Source organism: Venturia canescens, chromosome 8, assembly GCF_019457755.1.
Source record: "Venturia canescens isolate UGA chromosome 8, ASM1945775v1, whole genome shotgun sequence".
NCBI classification, from domain to species: Eukaryota; Metazoa; Arthropoda; class Insecta; order Hymenoptera; family Ichneumonidae; genus Venturia; species Venturia canescens.
In genome coordinates, this window is record NC_057428.1 from 14,911,264 (window position 1) to 14,937,976 (window position 26,713).

Below are 26,713 nucleotides of genomic sequence, written 5' to 3' on the forward strand. Positions count from 1 at the left end.
GTGCGTGGATGCCAATTTATGCATTCTTGTTCGGACGACACCCACACTCGGTGTTCTATATAGCGACGATCCTTCTTTCTCTCAATCTCTCATTCTTCCGGTGCGCTTTCATTATATATTTATTTGTATATAAATAGGCGCGTACAAAGGTCTGGGAGATCCGCTCGCTCGTTCTCGGCCTCTCGATTCCCAAGGGAAAGGACGGAGCTTCGCGTTCCCGATGAATGTAGAAATGAAGGAGGAAAATAAAAAGGAGGAAGAGAACGAGTCGCCTCGTGCACCTCTCGCACTCGTGTCCCAACCAAATTCTCTAACAAAAGTCTCCGAGAGAGAGAGAGAGAAGAAGCCAGAGGAAAAAATGAATTCGTCGACTAATCCACGGAGCGGGTCCGCGACGCAGAGTCACCGCGAGAATTCAAAGGTGTGTCCCCGCTCATCTGGACGTTAGACCGTTCCTCTCTCTCTATCTTGCTCGATTTTTTTTTCTCGTTATGGTCCAGCGAAAAATCCGAGCGAAATGTTCCGCACACTTGTCCCCGGGTCGCCCGGGCCTCTTAAATCTCCTGGAGACAACTCCCCTGTTAGTTTTTTCTTCTCTTTATCCCGGGCATTTATCTCGTACGATGAAATGAGCAAGAGTAATGGCGAGGGTGCTGCGAATGAGGGGAAAATAACACAGCGAAGAATGGATACTCGGAGGCTGAATAAATGATTGTATTTTGGATGGTAGGAATACGGGAGTATGAGAAAAATTGACGATGCGGAAAGTTTGGGTTTTGTGGGGAGGCGCGGACGAGAGGAAACTTGCGTTGGAGCGTTCCAGCGATCGGTGACCGCGGAGCTCGACGTTTACGAGAATGTGTAACGATACACTTTGTAACCAGAAAATGGCTTTGCCAAGAAAACGCGAAAAAGTGTTTCGCGTTGATGAGAACCGCGACGAAAAGTCTCGTGGGAATTCTTACAATGTAGTCCCCGAGGGAGCGCAACAAAAATGGAGAATTTATTCGACGAATACACGCGCGCAGCTAACGACACGAGTCAGGAATTCGCCGGGCCGTGTTGAAGGAGTTTCAAGAGGAAAGCGCCTCTCGCGCGCGCGGCCACCCGAGAGAGAAAGAGACGCCGCGAGCTGCCCCACGCTCCCCCGCTAATTCCTCGTAAAAGCTCCCATCTCGGCTTGTGTAATGTAGTCGCGACGAGGAGACTCGCGTGGTTACATCGGGAGAAAGTGTCTCTTCGAGAAGCAGATTCGCCAGGGCTCGAGACACGCGCATCGCCCCGCAACTATGTCGACCTGCTGGCCGTTCGCCACTTTTTTAACGACTTTTCCTCCGCTTCGCTCAAACATTCGTCCACTTCTATGTATAGAAATACGAAGCTCCGAATAATTGACTTTTCAATGAATTCGACTTGGAGAACGACGCAGAGAATTCCGACTTTGGAATGGAACTCGGAGTGGCGAGAAGTTACGATCGTACCGCGCTCAGGACTTCGATTTTTAGTTGCGAAAATGAAAAGAGTTGACAAAATCTCGCGGACGAAACGAGACTCTTTTTCGATGCGATGAAAACCATTTTTTTCTCCTTTTTTATAATATAAAAACGAATTTTTCCGACGCAAAAGTTGGAAAATGTTCGAACTTGATTCGAGACGCGTAAACGTCGACTGGATTCGATAGAATTATAATTGTTCCAAGTTTCTTTAATCGAAAGCGAAAGACTGAAAAGGTTTTCCTAATGGAATACTATTAAAATCGCCTTAAAGAGTTCCCATAACTCTGCGGGACCGAGTGCGGTTGCACGCCATGAAAAAGTAATGCGCGTTTCTGTAGGATCGTTCGATCCCGCCGCGTTAGTCTCAGTGTACCAAAGTCCTCGCGTAAACGGCACAAAATAACTTAACTAAACATGGCAGACCGGTTACGAGCGTGTCATGATCCGTTATTGTGACCATAAAAAGTATCGCATCGCGGTTATAAAAACGTGTAAATAAAAGATTTCGACGAAACGGCTCGTTTGTAATTGTCAGTGTCGCAATTGATCGAACGTCTGTTACTTGACGCAATTATTTATAGCTCCACTCGGATTTACAATCGTTTTTGGTCGCAACGATTTCTCGTTTTTCCTTCAATCTGTGAAGAATCGTTGTTCCGATTCCCAGCAACGTGGAAACGATCGAAGCACGATTTTTTCTTGTTTCTACACAGAAAAAGTGAATGAGCCAGCAATACTGTCGTTCGAATCGATCGAAATGAAGAAACCTTTTTAACAAATTAATTTGTAAAAATAGTAAAAACTCGTGAAAAGTTTGTTCAACGAACGACGACTATGATCAAACGTCAAAAAGTGAATTTTTCCGACCAAACGAGACAGGAAAAATGGGGGAAAGTCTCTTCCGAAATTTGTCTCGCGAAAGCAGATCAAAAACGCAAAGAAAAAAGAGGAAAACCGTGTAAAGATTCGAGCTCGAATCCTCCGAGTTTCGAGGCGGCACGTCAGCGCCCGTTTAATGTGCAGTTTCATTTAAAAAATTCTTATTTGTCAGCACGCAATGTACCGAGAGCGTATGAAGGTTTGTCTCGGGACGCGTCGGGGACAGAGATCTATTCCCGGCGTAGACGTGTCTCAGACGCCGGACGTCGTCGCGCCTCCCGCGAGAGAGAACAGTAATGAGAGTTAATGCGCGTACGAGTAAAGCAGAGTGCGACGCGGGGAAAAACATTTATAAATCCGGAGGCTCGACGCGCCGTTCGTTCCGACGCGGCACGAACGTGGGCGCACGCGCATTATTGATCCTGGATCGATAAACGATCGATTTAATCGCGATTGCACACACCGATTATTTGTGGCTTTCAACAATCTCGGGGCTTTCGGTGCTCGATCGATGATCCGACGAGCCTAGGCAACATGAAAATGGGTGAAGATGGAGAAACAACTGTCGGAACGGGTCTCGGGGGCCCGGAGACTAAATTTCGTCGCGATTCGATGCTCCTTTTCGTCCAAAATGCTTCTCGGTCACGATTTTTTTTCAAGTTTTCCACACGAATAACGAGAATCGTCGATCCAAAAGCGAATCGAACGTATCGAACGATTTCGGGATTGCGAAACTCAAGTTTCTTTTCAATTTTGATGAAACTTACTTGTCGACGAGGAGAACATTGTCGCCGACGCGTTTGTGGCAGTATCCCCAGACCGGTATGGAGTCGTAAGTGATGTTGACAGAGGAGTACTGGATCGGTTCGCCGGTATTGGTGGATCCCCGGGCGCCTCTTCCGCTCACCTGCATGAGAAACTCGCCCTGGAATTCGGCCGGGAAGTAACATCGGTCCATGAACTGTGGGTCGTAGGCAGGAAGCGAATCTGCGGAGTCGGCTGAGACGTCTGTGGAGGAGAAAGAAGAGGGAGAAAATGAGCACAGTTTCAGGGCGACGAGAGCATGAGAAATTTCATTGTTTTCGGGCTCGGATCGATCGTTCGTCATGAAAAATCGCGAAAGCGAATAAAATGAAGGATTCCGTTGAAAATCGCGTTTTAATGAATCGCACCGAGCGAGCATCAAAGATACTCGAAGGTCGTTAAGCCAAAAGTTTTTATGCGCGTGCACAAAGGGAATAATCAGCGGCTGGTGCGCTTCATTAAATCATTTATTGAGGTGCTCTCCGCGCGGGTAATGAGCTTTCTCGCATGCCCGCATATGCACGCATCGAAGAAATCGCGTTTCGAAGTGCGGCTGCTGGGCCGCACTTTTCTGCTCCGGATTTTATAAAAGTCAAACGACGAAGCGCCACGAATTTCTTGCGTGCCAATTGCCGAGTTAATTGATTAATTAATTAAGCAGTCGCGGGTGTGGAATCCCCTACGAGAATTCATATTCAGGGGGCCACTTCCTCGTGAGCAAGGTCGTGCGAATTCACCCGCGTCTCTTCGTCTTTGTACACTGCACTTTGAGCTCCCCGCGTGCGTACAACGTAACGATTAATTTGCGCCTGTAAGCTTCGTCTCTCTCCCGGCAGCTCTTAGAGTTTGGGAACGCGAAACGAGGAGGAATGAGGGCCCAGGCCCATTAAGCGCCACGGGTTCCGCAACGTTGACCTCCTCTTCCCCTTTTCCCTCCGTTCGACTTTGCTCTCGTTTCTCCGTCGCTCGTCGTCTCTCTTTCCGCGGCCCCTCACCGGATGTTTGCATCGATAAACTATCGCGTTTTTCGGTCCTCTTTGATTCTCGTCACGTCACTTATCCGACTCCTCGTGAACGCGGCGAACAGGCGCGAAAGGGCGCTTCAAAAAAGTTGTGGATACGGTAATTTTTTAAACCCGGGCAATCGGGGGGACCGATTCGTTCAATCGTGGTCGAATGTCTCTGCAATAATCTCGTGCGATAACTTCGAACAGTGGAATATTGAAAAAGATTTTATCGACGTTCGAGCCTGAAGCATTTCCCAGAATGAGGAAATTCCTCTTCTCAGCTTCGCTCAAAAACAGTAAAAAAGCCCCGAACTTATGGAATTTAGAATTGGCAGTCTCCAAGTTTCGTTAACCAAAGTCTTGTCATCGCATTACGAAGAACAATTCGAAAGGAGAAGTGTGGATTAGCAGAAATGCAAACCCACTTGATCGCTCAGTTACGAGGAGTAATCAAATTCGCGTTTTGTCATTTCGCTTATGATTTATCTTGCAACGCGATCGCGAGCGTTTGTACTCGCTTTGTATATACGTGACTTATATAAATGTAAATTCTACGGGATTCTCAAGTTCTCCAGTTTCCTGGCTATGTGTTGGCTTGCATTCAGTCAACGCACCGTGGAAGGTCATTAGCGTTGCGATTAAACGGTCTCGCCGGTGAGAGCTCTCGTTTCTGCCTCTCTTTCTCTCTCGCCCCGCGCTCGCCTCTCTCACGTGCTTCGGCTCTCTCTCTCTCTCTCTCGGTGTGTGCACGTCGGACAGGTGGATAACACATCGTGGTGCCTTCCCCTCGCCTCTTACGAGAGCAAATCCGTTGGGACCACCGTGCCAGCAGTCGAGCGAGCTCCCGGATTTTTGCTGACGATAATGATGATTCGATCCTTTGCGTTTTTTCCTTCTCAAGCTTTTTCTCTTTTCATTTGTTTTTTTATTGTTTTAACTTTGTTTTTTTTTCCAATGGGAGCCTTCCTTTCGCAATATTTCGTGGAAAAAAAACGGGAGCATGCGTCAGCATAACGGAAACGGAAGACATCGATCTTCCAAACGCTTACGGTCGATGTACACGCGCTATAAATACCATTTTTCACGAACGATATATTCTATTTTGTAAACTACAATAGTGAAGATCGCGGGAGTGGAATGTTCAACCGTGCCTCACGATTCTCCGGGAAATTCGTTACGGAAAATGGGCTCTTTCGAAACGCTTCCAAATCCGATCGATCGAGATGTCAATTCGCAGGAATTTGGGGTTAAAAATCGACAGACTTTCGCTGGAGGAACGAGTTTCCTCCGACTTTTTTCATTCCCGTTTGAATTCGCTTGAGAATTATTTGTTTGTCGAATACGCTTCGAGTGATGAAAGCGGAGCGAAACCGAAGGCTGGTATTTATAAATAAATGAGCGGTTATTATTTTACGATGTTCATCGGAATATGATGAAGTCTGGGGAGGGGTAAATGGCCGGTAGATTTGCAGGTACATCGCGAGTAAGCAGGGATAGTCGAGGCCGCCCCTCGTCTCTCGGAGCGGTGGAACACATTTCGAGTGATCGTTTGGGCGGAACGTGATAATGACGCGGCGAGATGTTTTTTTGCTCCTTCATCTTAGCGCTCTCGTTTCTCATGCTCCGGGATCGCGATCGTCCTCGTCGCCGGGTCGCCATAGTCGTTCAGCTCTGCCGTTAAGCTTTTTTCCCTCGGAACGTTTTTTCCCCTCATCTTTCAGATATTTTGCTCTCCCGTTTGCCCTCTCGCCTCCCGCAGCTTTTGTAGCGCGAGCACCTCTCGGTTCACCGGCGACGTCGAAACTCGCGAAACGATCCGTTTCGAGGCTTTCTTTATTGTTGCTCTTTTCGTATGAATTTTTTCGGGCCGCTCATTCACGAGCAGCGTGAGAACGCCGATTTTCAATGTCGCACTCGACTCGAGCAACGTAAAATCTTTCCTACATTTAACGCGTACGCGACGACGAACATTGTTTTCGGCAAGACCGCAGCCGCAGTCGGACCTTAATTGACTTTTTTACCATCTGCCATCATTTTTTTCGACTCACCAGTGGGTGGATAGATAATAATTGGCTGGGAACTCGGAAACGTTCATACGATTGCTCCCCCCTCAAATGACTGTGCTCCATACACCAATTTGGAACAATTTTCGTCTCATTTTCTCACAAACATAATTTTTTAGCAGCGGAAGATTCTTTCCGCTAATTCCACGGGCGTTTTTAACGCTCGAAGTCGTCACGACAATAGCGAGCGGCGACCGTGAGCAGATGACTTTTTAAAAGTCACCGCGAGAACCCGATGTGAGGCGAGACCGGAAATAATGGCGAGTGCGTTTACGTGGAAATCGGGAGTCAAACAGGATTTTCCACTCTCTTATACAGAGACGAGCGTCAGGAAAAATAGAAGTGTGTGTGGCACGAGCAGAGAGGAATGTGGAGCGAAGTGCCCGCGCAAAGCGTCGTGTGTGTACAGGCTCGGAACAATGGAGAGTAAAAACACGAGGCGCGCGTTGGATCGAGGGGAAAATGAATCGGAAGAAACTCATTGAAAATTCGAATGATTCGGAAAATCTTGGGATTCGATCTTCCAAGTTTTCTTCAATAACTCAACCGTTCGTAGCGGCGCGCAACAAACCACGCAGCGACCAATCCCAGGCTGAAAACAGCTGAAAAATTTGACCCATTTCCGTATCAGACTTGGCTCTTGTCTCGCTGCGGTGCGCTCGAAAAAGTGAGCGATATATATTTTCAGACGGGATGTAATCTTTGAGTGAAAAGGAGAGTGCAAAAAGAAATGGCAAAGGAAAAGACGATGGGAGAGAGAGAGAGGCGAGAGGAAGAGAGCAAAACGAGTATGAGAGCATCAGGGAGAAGCTAAAACGATTAACGCACGGCGAAGATTTCGCTCGGGTTGTCGGAGGCTGTGCTGCTCGCGCGCGCGGCAGCACAGAAGGCTCATAGCGCATTGACTCTCGTAAAAAGCGCCACGAGAAACGAGAAGATGAGGCTCTTGAACACGACTCGACGTCGAAAGCAATTTCATTGAGGATCTCGGGAGCTCACGCGGGGAGCGCCTGAGCGAGAGCGAGAAGGAGAGAAAAATAACTCGCGGTTTTGTAGCGGCGGCGGGGCGGCTGGTCTCTTGGCGGTAGGGCGTTGTGTATGATAGAATTTACCGCAGCCGCGCCGCCGAGGGGAAACGAGGAGTTTGAGAGAGCATCACCGGAAGTTGAGTCAAGTTTTTCGTACGCGGCGAGCGAGGATGCGAGAGATCTTTCGATTCTCATTCTCATTTCTTGTTTCAATCCGGCGGGAGATTCACTGCGAATCGCTCCGTGCTCGCTCACCGCGAGCTCGCGCATTCGCGTTTGCATCCTCTGCCCCTCCCGGCCCCGGTGAATGCTCCATCATGAGCGAGTCCCGCACGCATGTGTGGAATCCTGTATATCATTACGATGCCGGAAAGAGCTGCCAGATATTGAATCAGCCTCGGCCGCGAGTGAATTTTAAATCCGCGCGGCTCCCTCCTCGTAAAAAATCCTCCGACAGCTTTTTCCTCCGATTCGCATGAATTGCTCCCACCGAAAGACCCTCCTCGTAGAATCCCCGAGCGGAAGCGAGGCCAATAAAAATTGGCGAAATAAACGAAAATTGGAGAAAGAAACGTCAAGAGATTCCGCGGTGAAAAGCAGCACGCGAGAACCCAACCGCGCGAATCCGACGCAGCTTTTCGACCCCGCGGACTCCGCGAAACTCGACCCGCCCCCAAAAACAACGAGAGAAGCAACCCGCGAAAAATAAAGTCCCCGCGAGGAAGCAAAAACCGCGTAGACCATCCGGAATCTAGCACGGACGAAAAGTCGCCCGCGCGCGCGCGCGCGAGGCCGTGCGAAAGGTGTGGCATGCGAGTGTACGAGCGCGCGTTATACGGAACCTTCTGCACGCTCGTGGCTCTCCTGTGAGGTTTGGTTCTCAGGAACCTGAGAGGGTTTAGCCTCCACATAATGCACTCCGAGGAGCGGAGGCGCTGAGAGAAAGAGAAAAAGAGAAAGAGAGAGGGAAGGAGAGGCTTCGAAGAGCGATAGACGAAGCACGCGCTCTCGAGACTTTTCTCTGTCCCGGGCATAAGTCCAGCTATTACGTACATACACATAAATCTGTCTCACTTTGTGGCCTATCCCGAGCGTATTCTCCCCGGCAGTCCTTTCTCTCTCGTCGTTTTATTTCGTCTATATAAACGTGTGCAGCACATATCCGTGTGTATCTACACCCGTTCCCTCTTGATCTCGGCTCTATCCGGCTCTCTGCGTGGATCGTTGCGCGAGAGGATATACATTACCTGTGACCACTCCTTACAGCGAGCAGATTAAACCTTAGACTTAGCGGGAGATAGAAGTCCAACGTTCCTCGCTCCGGTGGAGAGGAGCGTGGAGCAGCGGCGATGCGGAGGCAGAAGTTCGTAGGCTAAGCGTTTCTTCTCGGGACGAAATTCCCTGGCTTTTAGACTCTTTGGAAGGTGTTAACGGGCTCTGGAACGCGTGACTCTCGCGCGAGGAGTTCCGTGCAGATTATTGAGCCGTCGAGAGTGATTCGAGGCAGGCTATTTCTTCGGTGAATCCCTGGGCGCCCCCTTTGCTTCATAAACACAGGAGAAATCGCGGCATATTCCGGGTTTCTTCTTTTTTCTCCCCGTCCGAGGTGAAATGCTCTTCGGCGACTTGTTCCTCCTCGTAAAAGTCTAATCCGAGGATGGTTATTGTACTTATGGAAAGGCGAGACCGCGCGCTCGCACACAGGCTTGTGCGGGGATCGCGCTGGGAGAAAGAGGAGGCGCGCGGGATCTCTATCGCCGGGCTTGCTGCTCTGGGAAAGCCGAGATTGCTTTACCACCCTCTTCTCACTGTCGGATCCGATTGCAAAGTGCATAAAAGCGGTGTGCACTTACACACGTGCGTGCGAGCCCGTATACTCGCTCCGGTACGAGGTATACCGAGTCCGGCGAGCGGCCGCGCGTTCCCGTTGCTTCGCAGGCTCAAACTCGACGTTCGCTCCTCGCCCTGCGCCCTCCTCCTTTCTATTCTTAATGTACTATGTCAGGATTATGGACTCCGAGGAGCACACGGAACACGAAGAACATGAGAGCCGGCCAATCGAGGCAAAAACGGATCCGAAAAGGAGCTGGTGGGAGGCCACCAGGAAGATGAGCACCGTACTCGTCGTCTCGCTTCGTGAACTTCACGGCGCAGAGACACGCCGATGGATCCGTGTATCGCGAGTGCCACAAAACTTCGGTCTCTGAATCAGCGGGGCACTGTAATAAATAAATAATCGAAGGCTCGTTGACGAGAATAAGTTCCTGTCGATTTTTCTCTCTCGCGAGCACCGGGACCGTGCTTCGGCTGCCTCGGATCGACGCGGCTCGTCAATCTTGGTTGAAAAAAAATTTCCAGAGCCCTTTTGCACACTCGGTGTTCGAGGCCTTCGCAGAGAATCGGAGCGGCCGTAAATCTTTTCGCAACCCACAAGAAAAGGGCGAAAAATTGACTGAAACTTTCGCGTCCCGATCCCTTCTTCCCACTCGATTTTCCACATTTCAGACCCGATTTTTCCATCACCCTGTAGAATCCTATCGCGTGTACACGCTTCAACATTATACTGTAACATGCAGACATACGTTTACAGGCGTACTCCAGCCGGCTACTCTCCGCTACAACAATGAGATAGCTCGCCTCCTTCACGCTCGCGCGACCACCGAAAGAAAGACGAGTTTTTACGGTCACCAACATCGCGCGGGACACAATCTCCAAGAGAGGCAACGACGAGTCTACGTTTCCGTGTTTCTCTGCCTTATTTTCATACCCATTTCCGACAGGCTTTCTCTCTCTACAACACTTCATGTAATATACGACGTTGCGATAACGTAATAATAAATAATGGAGAAAAGTTGTGAGAAAATTGTGGGAGTTACCGACGTCGGGGGGGGCATGAAAATTGGCAAATTTGCAGGCAATTTCAGTTTTTTTGTTGGGCTCATCATCTGGAAATCTTGCCAGCGGAATCGGCGGAGTAACAACCGTCCTTTCTGCAGCTCTACTCAAGAACAACGCTGCTCCAAACCGCCCTATTCTCAAATCTGCTAAATCAATACAATGCAACGTGTCTCCTCTTTTGTCATTAATAATAAATAATAAATAAATTGTAAATGAATTCATAAATAATAAATAAATCGTCATTAATAATAATTATTATTATTATCAAACATAACGCGACATTAATAATAATTGTCGAGTTACGTTGCAGCCAATCAACAATATTCTACTCTCAGTAAACGTATTCAACAACAGTTCGTTATCCTTAAGGGGACGGATCACTCGGTACATCGAAATAGACATTCTTCGACGCAGTTTGCCCGATTAAAAAAATGCGCTGCCAGCCGATTTTTGCCACCGTCCTGCGCAGGTAAAACCCTGCTGAAGAATTTCGATCTCGAAAATTCCAAGTGAGGTTAATCGACTGATCGATACTCTTAACGTATCCAGTCCGGTGTGATATTGAAGATTGTGGATTATACACGAGTAGATGTAGAGATGTTATGAATTTCGGAGTGAAGATTTTGAGGCAGAGTTTTTTTCGAGTAGAGACGTCAAAAGGATGGTTTTTGTTCTGCCTTGTTCAATCCTTTTTCTACGTTTCTCAGGCTATTCAGACTCGAGGATTGTTTATTGAAAGTTTCGATGCTCGATTACTCTTGCAGTGATCATAAGTCACGCCGTTTACGCTCCTGCAGCGATATTAATCGAGCTAGTCGCGACGAGCACGGGTCGCCCTCGATCTTCGCGTGCTGATCCGACGTATGGGCTCGACGGAGCTCAGATTCTTGGCGTGGTGGAGGAGCTTGCACGCGATAATGAGAGGATCCAGAGGATCCTGCTCGCTTTTACTCTTTTGGAAGGTTTCGATCGAGAGTTCGCGATGCTGATCAGTCGCTTTGCAGAAAAATTCGAGCCGAGCGCGGCGTTTCGAGAATTTTTCCGATTCCGGAAAAAAATGAGAGAATAAAAAGGAGTTTTACACGCGGCGCGGCGGAGGTTAACGAAACATCGGGAGCGATAAGAGAGTAGAAAAGTTGAAAAACTACGAATTTCCGGTTAGACAATGAGAATTCCACGCGGCGAGAACGGCAAACATTCTCACGCCGATAAGGCGATGATTTAAAGTTTTGATGGACCGAGGTTGAGGTCTGAGCAATGGCGATAAGTGTGTGTACGCAGTCGTGAAAAGAGAAGTGACGAATGATATTTGTCGAGGGGCTTTTGTGCACCTCGCCGACGAAAGATACGCCCTTTAGTTCCGGAGGCGCGTCGACCCCAAAGAAATTCCTTTTATTTTCGTTGCCCCGCGTCGCTGCGCTATGAAAATCTTTCCGCACACCCTCCCGGACTCTCGCCGGGTACCTGTGCAGTTGCGCTGTAGATTACCCGAGAGAATTTCCAGCGCCGGAAGTCCGCCATTAGGCCTCGTACCTTGTCTCGAGCTGCAATCTCATCCGGACGTTTAATTACTCACTCTTTTTGCTCCTTCGATTTTCCATCCCGCATTCATCTCGCGCTAATGAATCCAGTCATTCTCATTTCTCCTCGATACTTTGCCGCGAGTTTATTTCCGTTTAATCCAACGCTATCAAAGTCACGCTGCCAGCTTTTTTATCCCCAACTTACTCGCGATAATATTCCTCCGCGTGGTGCGGCTCGCGCGCGCGTTAAAACCAGGCGAAACTGGTGAGTTTTTCTCGCCGGAAACTCGAGCGATAGCGCTCAATCCCGCCGCGCCGAGCCGACAGGAGCTCCCGGTTTTTCAGCCTTTTAGTCGCCTCTTGAAATCGCATTCGCTCGACGGGGAGCTCGCCCGGTTCTCTCCCATTCTTCAAAGCGTATAGACCCGGCTAGGCACGCGTGAGCATCCTTCATCGCGATTTTATGCTGGAAAACAACGCGACTTCCCGCGGTGCTCATTCTCTCTCTCTCTCTCTCTCTCTCTCTCTCTCTCCGTTTCACTCTATCTTTGCATGAGATCTCACGATTATACATTTCATAAGAAATCGCAAGAAACGTAAACGCACGTGCACGCGTGCTCGGCCGAGTATGCGGTATTCGATTCATGGAGCACCGCATTCAGCTTTCTGCAAGCAAAGAACGTTCGTTGGCCAATCGATCGATAATCGACGACGCGCTTCTCACGGGAATAAACAGTACTTGGATCTTCCCGGACAAAAATTCAGACTTTTCACTATATTCTTTAGGGTTAAAGTCACGAAAAGTCTCGAATAGTCATTTATCTTGGTTGATGAAGACTATCTGTGCTGGTTCTTTCATCTGAAAATACTTGAAAATCAAATAAATTGCGTATATTAAGAGTAAAGATCTTGAGGCGAAATATCCCGTGTCAAAAAATCCCGAGGAAAATGATTCTCGATTTGAAAATACCCCACGCTTGTGATACCGAATGTCTTGGATATTTTTATCTCTGTTAATCAAGGAAATCATTATTAGTATCGTAATCGACGAAACTATTTTGGAACCATATGTTTCAATGTGTGTGCGTAGTTTTGTTTGTTTGAGGGTGTTTGTTTGGACGTGCGTGCATTCGCCTGCCTGTCTGGCATAAATAAATAAAAACAATGAAAAACAAATAATCGTTAAGCAAAACTGTAGAGGATATATTGTGTCTCAGGATATTTTGTCCGAGGACCCTTTGGCCTCGATAGTCAAACGGTTTTTTCCATCTCAGTGAAAATTCCACTTCAATTAAAGAGTCTGGATCGCGACGATGTTGCCATGCTAAGCCATGTTAAAAATATAAATAATTTCAAACTGATAAAAAAATTTAATAAAATTTGGTAAATGTATTCATTAAAAATATATAAGACGATAGACATTTTTTTAGATTTTTCTACCACATAGCTCTGGAGCAATACAACACTAAAGTTCACGTGTACAAAAGCATAGAGTTTTATACAGTTATACATCTCGTGCATAAGAAGTTCGATTTAACGCTCAATTATTCGATAGCCACGTGGTAAAAAAATTTGAAAAAAATTGTATCTGTATACTTGATGCCAAAGAATGTTATCACCAAATTTGATCAAATTCTGATTATTTTGAGTTCGTGATCCACCCTCCCAAAATCGTTCGTGAATGAAAGCATCGCTCAGACGAGGAGAAGAACTCCTGTTGAGCGATAAGCAATGCCCGTTACGTTAATTACGAAAGCAGTAAAAAAATATGGGCGATGAACATTAGATGTATCCGTTGTTTAGCTATGCGTATATGCAGTTAGAGTAACATTGTGAAACGTGAGCGCGCGGTCACGCTTTCTCAAGAAGCACCGAGGAGGAGGATTCGAGGCCGCCGTGTTTTATTTGCCGCAGTAGAGAAGAGAGTGTCTTCGAATTTGATTGGGTGCGATACATATTTTTGTGAAATTAACAGGAAACAGGATACTCGCGTGGGGCGAGTATTGAAATGAGAAGTCCAATTAGGCAGAGGAGCGGAGGGAAACGACGTGGAAATTGAGAGTTGAGTAAAAGTCAAAATCCTGTTGAAATTTGTCGACGAAATGAATCCGAGGATTATGAATTTTCTCGTGATTTCGCAACGTTGCGAAAAACTCGAGTTTGCTCGAGAGAAAATGTGGTTTCCCGGGGCCCGGGGGGCTGGTGCAAGTGAAGCATGAATATTTGAGAAAGGAAACGGGCGTATTCGTGCAAATATGAAAATAAAAGCTTCCGCGAATAATGATAATTGGCGAGGGCGATTAGCTCTCGTGGCTGCTTCTGTTTCGTCGGGGATCGGAGGTTGTCCGTGTGTGAGCTCTCTTTTAGCGAGGCGTGCGTGGCGTTACACAAACCGCGTGCGAGAGTTCGACGGCCCCTGCTCCGCATACGAGAAGGAGCTCGCTCGCTTTCCGCCTCTCCGCGGTGCACAATAAACCTGACGCACCGTTAAAAAATCGAGTCGAGCAGGAGCAGGACCTACGACGAAGAAAATGCGCTGGGAGCTGCGCGTTGTTGTTCTTTACTGCTAGACGTAATTGTGCATAATTGAAGGTGTGCGCGCGCTGCGTGCTTATGATTTGTGAAAAATTGTTGCGCGGCGTGCTTCGCGAGGCTTTCTTACAGTTTGTGCACCGGAAAATTATAAAAAACAGAGCCCCCGGAGTCTTGAGCGTTTTTTAATTGACGCCTGTCTTGTTTTATCGGGGCGAAGAGGACTCCGAGGGTTCGAATATATGAACGGGGCCGAGATTCGGTGCGATTGAATCGCCGTCGTCGCTCCAAGCTTCTTTTTCTAAACCACAATCGTCGAGTTTTAAAACGACTGCTGCACTCGATAGAGAATTCACTCGATTTATTCCGGAGGATGAAGAGAATACTTTAAAAGATCGGTCAGACTAAAAGCGGTGATCTATCAATTCCGCTGTTGCTACACACTCGCACGGCACCCAGAATTGATGGTATTAATAAACGAGAATATCGAGAAACTCATAATCATGTGGCATTAGCCGTAATGCCATAACGAGCGTGCTGGGCCTTTTCGTTTCCCCGGCTTACGATCACGAGCCGCTCCGCTCGTCCGAAGGGTGGTGAGTTTGCAAAAAGTGACCTCGATCGTTGGGTGGTTCGTGGCCCCGAAGAACCGCTTCCTTCTCAGGTTCTCCGCGCGGTTCTCACTTTCTTTTAGTAATTCGGGTCTCCCGGTACTCCGCGAGGCGCACTGGACCGTCGAGCGCCATATGGTCCTCGAGCTGGAGAGCTCTCCGCGAACTCTGGCTCGAAATACGCGCATGCGGCGATGTGCACGCGAAGGCGGAGGCTGCAAGGTTGCACGAGCCTTCTCTCGTCGCCTCATCTTCGTTAATGAGGAGGGATACCGAGTCGGCTTTAGGCTGAGCGGAGATTCGCTGTGCCCTCCGACGAGCCGTGGCCTCGTTTGCCTTTTAATTTCGTCTCGCGTCCTCGACAAATTTCTCGAAAACCTCCCATGGATTTGGGCCTGGGCAGCGACCGCTGCGGACCTTTTTCGAAAGATTCGCTCACGATGTGCGTCGGCGCGGTCGTTAGGCCGCGATGCTTATTAGCTGGGCAACAATTAAGGGGACCTTTCACCGGCTTCGTTTCGCAAACGGTCGAGTCTATCGGTTCGTTAAGGTACGAGGCGAAATCTATAATTGGCCGATCGTCTTACCCGTCCGCGCGGAGACCGAGAGTTTGACGTTCGATTTCTCAGACTTGTGGACCAAAAGTCGTAAGACAAATCAACGAGTTCAATGACGCCGGATTTAGTCTCACGATTTCCATGCGACGATTGTCCCCGCTTCCGGTGCGCGCTCGAAGGTGCTCAAAACTTTCCCACAAATCAAACCCCCCGTTCAATATCGTCGGGCGTTCTCTCGTGTGCGCTGCGCGCCCCGCCTTTATGCAACAGCGTGTTGCGAACGAACGAACTTGTGGTGGAGGCGCGCGCCTCGTTTTTTCGGTGCTTCTCATTCGCGACTCGTGTGAATCGAGCATGCCACAGGAATTTTTCATCTACCCACGGTAGACAGGATACACGAAAAAAGAGGAGAGAAAGACGCACAATTTCGGGCCGCAAAAAACGCAGAAATAACTAATAAACAATGTTCCCTGGGAGAGCCAAAGAACGCAGCAATTTCAACGAGCGCGCGAGCAGAATAAAAAGTTTCAGAAGCGCGTTTCGGGGGCGGGAATACGGGAGCTAAAAACTGGAAATACTGCGAAGAAACCGAGTCTGCGGGCAATAGGAATTTACGGACGGAAGGAAGCGGCCGGAAGTCGGTCAACCTAAGAACACGGTAACGAACGCGTATAATAAACGCGGCGGTACGAAAGAGGCATAGACGAGGGGAGCTGCCACTTTGCTTTTGTCGTCTTCTCATTTTGAAACATTTTCGAATTCCTTTCGATGCGGCAAGCGTTTTTTTCGAGATGGCGGGCAATAAAGAAAAATCGGAGGAAACGAACGAATTGAATGAGAAACGTCGACGGATGGACGTCCAATTGAGCAGGCGCATCGCGAGCACCGACTTTTATTGAGTATTTTCCCGAGCAATCGTCCAAGATTTCGAACGAACGTCGAATAGCCAAGTCCATTGTGACAGAAATTTTTCCACCGACTATTCGGGACGGTCTCGATGGAATAAAAAACGAATTAGCCGCAGTGACTACGCGCGGGGCTCTGGGCCAACCGAAATACTTTGATCCTCAAGAGCATGGCAGTGATCCAAACGCGAGCTAAACTTTAATGGTCGAAGAAGCAGGATTCGGAGGAAAGGAAGGCACGAAGGCTCATCTCCGGAGGAGCACTTAAGGGGGAAAAACAATAATAACGAGGATAATAACAATAATAATGTAAGAGGGAAGAAGAGATGAAATGAAAGATAAAGGAGAAGGAGATGAGAGAGGAAGAAAGGAAGGGAGCTCGATGCGTGCCACAATGGAACGTGTTCTGGCCAGAGAAGACCGGATGATGCTGCGGTTCGTTGTCGGCTGGCTACCCGGACCAGAAACTAAAGCATCCTCACGTTTCTATACACATACACACGAGCCACATTACGTTTTATGTCTTGTATCCGCGGCATGGACCTAAATTACGGATCTAATCGAGCGTACCTGAAGAAGAAACGATTTCGGGCTCTCCGTAAGGAGGATCCGATCACTTCCGGTCCGCTCGCGTACCTCAAATCGGCTTAAACGATACACGAGAAGCGGAGCCATTAATATTGATTGACCGGCTCGCTACGCAGCCACCCGCAAAAATCACTTCGCTTCGAAATCGGGAATTTCCTCCTCGCGCTCAGTTCTCCGACGAACCCCCCGCTTCGGAGCCACGTTCAACCGCGACTGGGAACCGAGAAAAGAGGGGAAAATCACCTCCGTCGGATCTGCTCGAACGGAGAAGTTGACAAATATTTAATGCACGGGCCCCGAAGAAAATTCCCGCAGAAATAGAACAGCAGCGGAGGGGCCCAGGAAAAGGTACGAGGAAGCCGCTCGCTTTTGCGCGCGATTAGAGACCTCGTCGTTTAGGATGCCGGAATGCGTCGAATGCATTATGGATAGGGACGAAGGCGAGCGCATCGTGCCGAGTCAATTAGGACGGAGAGGCACTGCGCTGCACCTGTTACTCTTTATTCTCTCTTTCCTCCTTTTGCTGCTCCCTCTCGCTTCTTCCTCGGCGTTCGCTTCGCATGTGCCAGCAGCTTTTGCTCCATCTTCGGAGTCCGGTAGCCCGCCAGTGTACACGCAGAGCGCATAGTCGCGGAGCAAATATTCTATGAGGAAAGACGAGAAGGGAGGCAAGAGAGGTGGGACGAGATTCGGTCCTCGTCTCGACTCCCCGAGGTAGCGATCGCGCTCCGGCTTTCGAGCATTATTATTATGACGCTGAGTTTTTTCTCCGTCCGTTCGTCCGTTCGTTATTATTATTGGATGAGAGAAAAGAGGAGCGGTGAGTCTCCACAGAGGCATCTTAACGCCGTCTTTATGATTCATAATTCTCCCCATCTCGTTACTGCGAGAGCGCGTTGTAAGCGAAAAGTAAATTTGCCGAAAAAATGTATTTGCACGTGCATACATTGTAACACTGGGAGCGTCGTGGTACACGGACGTACCTTCGGACTCGTGTGCGGCGTGTTTCTCGCGAAATTCTTCGAAGCAATTTTTGTCTCGTAATTCTGAGCCGCTTTTTTGTTCGTTCTTCAACGCGAGCGTACACACTCTCGCGATGCTTTGCAAACGAGACGAGACGCGTTTCGGTGTGCATACGGGCTCGTGTGCGCACGGGATTTACGCGACGAGCGCGCGCCCCGGCGGACCTTTTTTCACGAAATAATCTCCTCGCTCGAGAGCTTCCGGTCGCAAATCCCTAACCTCCCGCTTCCTCTCGACTTCCCCTCGGGAGAAAAAAACGACACCGCGGCTTGTCGACCACTTTCGCTCTTTTTCCATCGAATCTGACACCGGACGGAACCGTCCCGACGATTTTGCGGACGCGATTTTTCAAGCGCTTGGCACGGGTCAGCGATTCGTCGAAAGCGAGTTGAGCAACCAGGACTTTTCATGAATAAACGACGATGCCGGGATAGTGAATGAATGTAATATTAGAAGCGCGTAAAGTTTCATTCATTCGCTCGCTCCGATCGGAGCGCTCTTTTTCTTACGATTTTCAGCAGCGACGAGCCATCGTTTCTTATACCAGCACTTTTTCCACCAGATTTTCCTCATATTCGATTGGACCTTCGTGCGAGAATCGTTCCGTCCCGACGCGTCCGCTCTCCCCTGATGAAGTCCATCGTTTTTTCGAAGGGCCAATTAACGTTTTTTTTTTGAAAGCCTAATTTATGGGGAGGTTGAAAAACTCGTTGAAATTTGCATCCCCCGTTCTTCTCTCCTGCTCGCGCGCACGATTTCTTTGCGTAACTAATCCACTAAGTTCTCCCCGTGAAATAAATTTCGACGATTTTTTACTCCCCGCATATACGCGGTGCACGCGGTGCAACGCTCTCGTTCCGAGCGTATGCACTTCGGATTCCTGCCGCTTCGACTCTCGCTCTTTCTCTTTCGTTCACTAACGAGGTGCACACGCGAAACTCTCAGCTATTCTCGAACGCGGCAGCACATACGAGAGACGAGCATGAGAGAGACGCAGAACGCGAGACACCGCTCACGAGTATACTTCGCTGTAGAAAGGAGAACGCATTGCTCAGATTCAATTCTAATCTCCGGATCGCCGGATATCCGGCTCGAGATCGAACCACCACCGACGATCGGTTCACTTATTCTTCTCGCTTTTCATCTCCTCCTCCGCCTCCCCCTTGAGGTGTTCCGCGACTGAATAAATATCGTGCTGGACGTTCCAGTGGCTGTAGAGAGTGTCCGGAAAGTCGCGAGCCACGTTTTCGGGAGCTCGTGCGCGAATTTCCAACGAAAGTTTGCAAGTCGCGAAAGGACAAACTGCGAAAATTCTTTCCGGGAATGGGCGTACCGGAAAAACCAAATTCAGTGACGTTCCGGAAGCAAATACTTGCTTCCGAGCACGTTCGAGGACAGCAAAGAGACGCGGTCTCTTCGTGCTTTGAAAATCCGGCGAAAGAATCGACACACGTGGCTTTGTGGCTCCGTCGTCCAGAATCGCACGATTTCCGTCCCCTCCAGAGTTCGGAAAAGATCGTAATTTGCCTCATTATCGAGCGTTCTTCACGCGCATTTTCGAACCTGAGAGAATAACGAGGATGCGGGCGAGCAGTGGCACGTGGCGGTTGCGCAGGGGGACGCGAATGAAAGTTGTGAATGGAGGCTGCTGCTGGAAGCGAAATTATATTTATCACTCTGACAGACACACGTTTCGGTGGCGAGGAAGCACAGAGACGCGCGGCCAAAAAGAAGCGAGAGAAAAGTATACGGTTGGCGCGAAAAAAAAGGATAAATTGACACACGAACGAGCGTGTGTATAATCGTGTCTCGAGCTTTTTCGCATATGCTGCGGGAGAGCTTGTCGCACATATGCGAGGCAAAAATGATAGCGGCCTTACGAGCGTGGCCCACACCGTCTGGACAATTTTTTCATCCTCCGCTCGCTCTTTATTTGCTCTTTTATTTGTTTGCAGAGCAACGAAAATTTTTGTAGGTTTTTTTTAACCAATATGCTTCTCCACGCCCCTCATTTTATTGTATCGACAGCTCGCGAGAGGGATAAGTATACGATATACGACGCGAGCGCGGGGCCTGCGTGCGGGCGCAAATTCTTTTTCGCCTCTTCCACGCCCGAAAACCCGCAGTCATCTGGCACCAGTTTCCCTCGCTCATTTTCGCATCGGCCCGAATTCGCAAATGCGAATTCGGGCCGATAAAAAACGAAGGAGGGGGAGAGCCGGGAACGAAAAGCTTAAATCGCTGGTCTGCGGTCGCCGAGCTCCACTCCAATCACTTTGACAGATGTCTACGATTTTTCAGCCGAGTTGCTTCTCAACCGCTTCATTTCGACTCTCTCGCTCTCCCCTCCGACGCACGCATGTTCCAAAAGACTTTGTTCAAACTCGGGATTGATGCTCTAGTTCTATAAACCCGATGCGAGACACGTTCTAATTGCTTCCGTTTACCGAGCGCAGTTTTCTCTTGCGACTCGAGCGCACAACGAGCCTCTAACCTCGAAGCAGTTCATTTTATTCCTCGCTAGAATAATCCTAAATTGCCTCTCTTATTGTGCCACTAATTCAACGAGAGAAAATCCTAAAAAATGGCGAACCTCCGTCTCTTTCCCTCCCTCTTCATTGGCCTCTTTCTCTCATTCGCTCTCTACGTTTCGAAGTGAGATTACGGTGAACCGGCGCCCCAGGCATCCAGGATTAGCGAATCGCTTTTCCTTCGCTCACTGCATAGATTCGCGCTTGCACTCGTGTTTCACGAGCGCGGCACAGCGAGACCTCTATCCCACGAATAACACATTCTGAGCGAGGGGAGTGGCTGGTGGGAAAATGTACTACTGGGTTATCGAGTCCTCCCTTTGCGCAGGTATTTTCATGAGGCTTTTTCAGCCTCCGGTGAAATTTCACGTTTTTGGAAAAAAGAAAATGGACTCAATTTATTGAAAAAACTCTCTAAGACAATCACCGTGACGTATCGTTGATAAAGAGGATCGAAAATCGCTGCAGATTACTTCCGACTTAAATTTCAATCGAGCTCGATTGAGCTGCAACGAAACCGGTCGGAAGAAAATGAAAATTCTTGCTCATTACACACGAAAAAAGTTTCAATGACGATCCCGGCTCGTGACAAGAGCGCTCGAATCGTCCCGAGAGCCTTTCAGGGCACGAACCTCGATATTGAATATCCGCGGGACTTATTCACACCTGTAAAAAGTGATATCGAACTGAGCAGGAGAGAACGGATGACGGGAATAAAAAGCGACGGCTGAGCGTCGCCATGAGGAAGCGAGACTGATAAGAGCCTCGGAGCCTGCTCGCGAAGCAGATCAGCTTAATATGGAATGTGGAATTTATATGTTCAACATTTATCTAGACATGTGTACCTCTATTCTTCGGTATGTATGACCAGATAAATATGAAATACACGCGCAGGGACTCGCATCTATATAAATAGGAGCGCGCGCTTGTCCCTCGTATCTGCGGAGTCGTGCGAACGGTTTCTCTTTTCAAGTGTACACGTAGCTTGCGCACGACGTGTGCGAGACGATGGGACTCCGAGCTCAGCGTTCCCGCGAAGCAGCGAAAAAATAAGCTGCTCTCGCGGAGAGACTGCACTCTCGCTCTCTCTCAATTTCGTTTGCGGGCGATCAAGCGCGATTTTTCTTTTTCTCCTTTTTTTATGCCTTTGATTATGTACGATTTGTATAATTTCATGATTTCCTATTATTTTTTATGATTTTTTAGTTTTTGTGATTTCGTATGGAGTTATTATTATTTTTTTCTCATTTCTAGATTTGTACGATTTTGCAAGTTTGTATGATTTCATATTTTGTGTGATTCGGCTTGTTGGGTGATACTCTGCGCTTATGCTATCGTTCTTTTCTCCATGCTGTTCTTCCCACCAATCGCATCGTTTCGCTCTTTGCCACGTATTGTGCTTAATGCTGTTTATTTTATATTCTCTTGGTAGTTTTAGTTATACTTATTCTCTGATATTAAAACATTGCCTAAAAGCTTTACTGAGGCATCGGTGTATTAAAATATCACATACCAGATCTCTCTCAAATTTCTTTTTGACTCTGATTTATGATGCAAATTTAGTTGTAAGGACTCCTCTCAAGCTTATCTCTTTGTTACTGTTCGCTAGCTTTTTGCAATTTCCACTTATTTTTATAACCTATTCACACTTTTGTACATTCTTATTCTCTGATTCTTCTTTTCCACAATTGTTTGCTACTTCATTTTGCTATTCTGCTGTTGCTCTTGCGCTGCCTTTCCCTTCGTCACTTAAATTAGGACTTTGTTTTACATTCTCTGTATTACTTTAAATTCTCTTTGTTTAATACCGTTTGTAATCTTTGTAACTTGTGCCCCAAAGTTCTGCCGAGGCAAATTACCAATCAATGAATCTGCGCGTTTGTTAGCTTTGCGTTTAGTTTGTGCTTCATTATGCGTGGCTATTTTGATTATATGGGCCATTATTCTTGCGTTATTTTTGCTGTTTATTCATTTTGCTGTTATATTATTATTTATTTTTGCTATTAAGTACGATTCAAGCTACTTATATTGTCACGATTTCACTATTTTTTTACGATTCTTTTTTTTCTTGCTCACTTGGTTGTTACGATCATTTTTCTTCTTATCACGCATTGTTATACTTTTATTCTTAAGTTTCGTCTGTCCCAAGAGGTTTCCAGGGCACAAATAAAATCAATCAATCAACCGTTCTCGGGAGACCCGTTGAATGGAGCTGCGGATTAAGGGGGGAGGGAAAGAGACTTGGAAATGCGAGTATATTTGAAGTGAGTGACTTCGCAGGGTTAGGTACGCGGAGACACTCTTTTGCGCGAGTCTCAGGCTCATATTGTTATGTGTCCGAGAATATAAGTCGACAGAGTCGTATCACATGGCGAATAGGGACGAAGCGAGGCCGTGCCTGGCAAGTGAAACTGCGACTGTTGAGACTCGCAGGCGACTTTGTTCTAGCGACGTATTCGCGTGCGTATATTTTCGTTTTCTGCGTGGATACACTAAAGTGGAAACTACCGTTGTAATGATGAGTGCGCTGGCATTGTTTCAGCTCGGATTTTCCGAGTTTCGTAAGAACCGGCTTGGAAAGCAGGCGAGCGACTCCTCGGTCGATTCTGCATCCGCAGCCTCGAGGATCGCAGACTGCGTAAAGGAAAAGTGATTTTTCCCTCGCCGAAGGAAACTCCGCTTTCATGGATGAGGAGCTGAACGCTTTTATGGGGATTTTAACGTCTGAATATAATGCTCGCAACCCACGACTGCGTGCGGCCTCGCACAGGTTCGTTTTCATTTATTATATGTAGCTGCTCCGCACTCGCCTTAAATAAATGCCCCACAAAAACTCGTTTTACATTTTTTTAATGGCTTCTCAGAGACCCAGGCGAAGATCGCCTCGATATATTATCGCATAGAATGCAGATTCGTACTCGGAACTGAGCTCTGTAGCGTGAAAGAAAAATAGCGAATGCCGACGAAAAATAGGACAGAGGATATTAATACTCATGCTCCGGCGAAGAGCGCATCGATCCGTAAGCCACTGGGATCGTTAATGGATATCACTTTATACTTATATACACATCCGTCTATTTTTCCCTTCGCGGTGTAACGATCTAACGAGATTGTCGCTTATATACGCGAGCCGTTGTACACTCGCCCAGACCCAATGAATTCTCGAGTCGGCGGCTCCGCGTTGTTGCAACCGTTGCATCATCCTCCTCCCATTGTCTCGATCTTTGCATCAACGATTTTGACAGAACACTCAATATTTGCGAGTCTTTTCACCGCACGACCGCGTTGAAAGGGAATATCACGGCAGGTAAGAAAACTGCTGGGCACGAGCGTGAAGATCTGAACGTCTTTGGAGTGCGGGGACAAAAGCTTTGATGAAAATATAAAATTTGCGCTCCGCTGCCTCAAAGCGTCAATGTTGCATCAACGGTAATTCTGACCCTCCAAGGATCCCCGTGACGGTTAAATAAAATGGGAAATTCGACGTGAAATGAAAGTTTTGGAATCGAAATTCCAAATAATAGGAGCGGGCTTCGGGAGCGAAAAGCGTACGAATAAACAGACCGGAAACGAGCAGCTCGAATGTCTAAAAACCTCTGGATCGCGAGCGCTCTCGAAGAATTTCGTTCTGAATAATCATTCGAATGATACAAAGATAATTGAGCGATAACGAGGAGAAAAAGCGAGAAAACTCCGAGTTTTTTCCACCTCCAAGCCCAAACGTATTCGAACGTGAATTTAATGGAGTTTTGGGCCGTAAGCTTTCGCGAGAAACTGGAAATGGAGATAACCGCGAGTATTTAATGCGCACGTAAAAATTTGCGCGTGTGTCCAAGGGCACGAAAAAAGCATGTAACGCTTTCCTCTTCATTCCGGACTCCCGGGCGCGGGATGAATTATGTCGAAGTTGTGGAGCTCCTGCGCTGAAAGTCGTTTGGTTTTTGCTCTTTTAAGTTCGCTGCTTATTCTAGCCCTGCGCTCTGCCGGACACGAGTCGCTTTCGTTCGGCCGCGTCCGCAAACTCTCGTGTATGGTTAAACGCGCATTATACAGTCCCCATCTCTGCTCTTGCACACGTTGTAAACGCTGTGCGCGCAAGCAGAGACACGCGAGATCTTAACTCTCGAGAGAAGTGCAAGAGAGACTCTAAATAAAGTGTGTATGCATGCTCAGACATTGTATAGATATAAATTCATGGGCATATTAATGGGCTCGCGGATCCGAACTGCTACGGGAGCAAGGAATTTATTCTGCATTCCCAGTCGCCTGCCATATGTGGCCAGAGCTACTGTGTATCATTTCATTACTACCGCGGCCCTCTCTCGCTAAAATATCAAGCCTTTCCATTTCAGTTGCTTTGACAAATTCGTCGAAATCGAAGAGCTTTTACGAGCCACTTCGAGATCGAGGGCGCCCTCGGTTCGGGGCGATTCAATCGAATTCTGCGGAAATACTGAGTTTTTTTGAAGTTGCTAATTAGAAATTCTTCGTACAATTCTTCATATTAGAGAGGGGAAAAAAATGGAGAATTACGAATGTTTTTTTTCGATCACTTCTGAGCGTTTGTTCTCCGGTTGATGGATTTTTTTTAGTTTGCGATTCCGAGTGCATGCCGTCTTCCGGAAGTGTCGCGCAGTCACTGTTGCATCTGAGCGTGACGAGCCCGTAGCCTCGATGCACACCTGGCGATGATTTTGCTGAGCAAGCTTTCCTCGCTAAGATTTTCTCTGTTTCCTTCTATTTCGTCCTCCCCCTCGGAGGCTGTGAACTCGAATGATTTGCCCGAAAAGAGGGACGCGGCGGGGAAGTTTGAGGGGAAAATGGAAACACGAGTGGGCGCGCGCGAGGCAGGAAAAGCATGTTTGGGCCCGGTGTGTTGGCAAACTCAAGCAACTCGTCCCGAGGGTGTCATTTCAGGGCGATACCGCCTGGCGCCATTATTCGGCGGCGCCGCTCGACCCTCGGAGCCAAGGAGGCTGCTCGCCTGGCAGGGCCAAAAACCTCGGCTCGCCGCAATCCTTTTTCCACGGGAACCCTCGAAAAATTTTCCCCGCAAAGGAGCTTCTCCGTTCACCGTCAACCCCACAAACTTTCAATGAAACCCGAAATAAGTTCGAAGCTCCCAAAAACGCTCGAGTCCTCGAGCGTTCACGTTTCGACGACCGGGAGCCAGAATTCCTCATCATCGCCCCGGCGAATAAAACTCACGATTCCCCGGTCACAAAATTCTACGATTTCGCTCGACTCGCTACGAAAATCCCGCGAATCCTCGGTCCCTGCCCCGGCTCACGGTCATCCCGAACGATCGTGCTCCGGCCTCGCGGTTCGGAAGAACGGATTAAAGAACAGAGCGAAGCTGCGGCGGAGGGGGGAGGCCGCCGCGTCCGCGGCGTTCCTCTCGGTATGCAACACCTGGCGTTACAGATGCGGCCACCCGTTTCGCGCATTGCCAGTTCTTTCCTTCTGGCGATCCGCCTCGATCTCCCCGCGCGTCCTCCGCTCCGCGTGTGTGTATACATTACGGAGGATAAAACAGGGACAAGGAGCACCGCGCGCATCGCGTGCTTTAGAAGGATTATTGACCACTTGCTCTCATGATACTCACACAAACGCGCGCCGGACACAAACACGGGCGCGGGGCACAGTCGAGCGAGCGGCCCGGGGAGCGGCGAGTGGGGCAACCATCCATTTTCGAGTTGCTCCCGCAGCTCTCTCGATCTTTCCTAATCACCAGTTACGCGTGTATCCCTCCTCGAGGGATAATTTTACATGGAAATAGCCTACACCCAGCATTTCTCGATATCTCAACTCGTCAGGCATTCCAGGATGGCGAGATCGCTCCATAAATTTCAAAACTAATGTATGACATCGCGCGCGCTGATTTCGTGCGATCGCGTCGTTTCCTTGACTCTCTGCGGTTGCGACTTTTTCCGTGCTTTTTCGGGCGCCTTGAGGCCACTTTTTGTGCGGGGGATTGAATTTTTTTGCGGGACCGATTACCTTCGGAGTACTTTCACCGGGGCTCGAATTGCACGAAAAGTTTGGTCCGGCGTGGTGGGCTTCGAGCGAAAAGTTTGAGAAAATCGCGGGGAATAAAGCAGCCGGAGCGTGGTAACGAGCGTTTTCTTCCTTTCTCTATCCTCTTCCGGAGACTCTGGCCTTCCTCTGCTGGCCCGCTGCTGGGAGCCCCTGATGCAAGTGTGTGCCGAGTGGCAATTTAATATTCCTCAGGTATTATGATTATAGGGGATCGGGCGCGCGTCCCTGC

The 26,713-nt window shown here is 48.4% G+C and overlaps 1 protein-coding gene across 2 annotated transcripts in view; it reads right to left on the minus strand.

Moving 5' to 3' along the window:
- Positions 1-26,713, minus strand: part of LOC122414844 (uncharacterized) — a 63,188-nt gene that overhangs the window by 13,925 nt on the left and 22,550 nt on the right. For both annotated transcript variants that reach the window (XM_043426446.1, XM_043426445.1), the window contains exon 2: positions 3,143-3,383. In XM_043426446.1, coding sequence (XP_043282381.1) covers positions 3,143-3,383 — 241 coding nt within the window. The remainder of the gene's footprint in view (positions 1-3,142; positions 3,384-26,713) is intronic.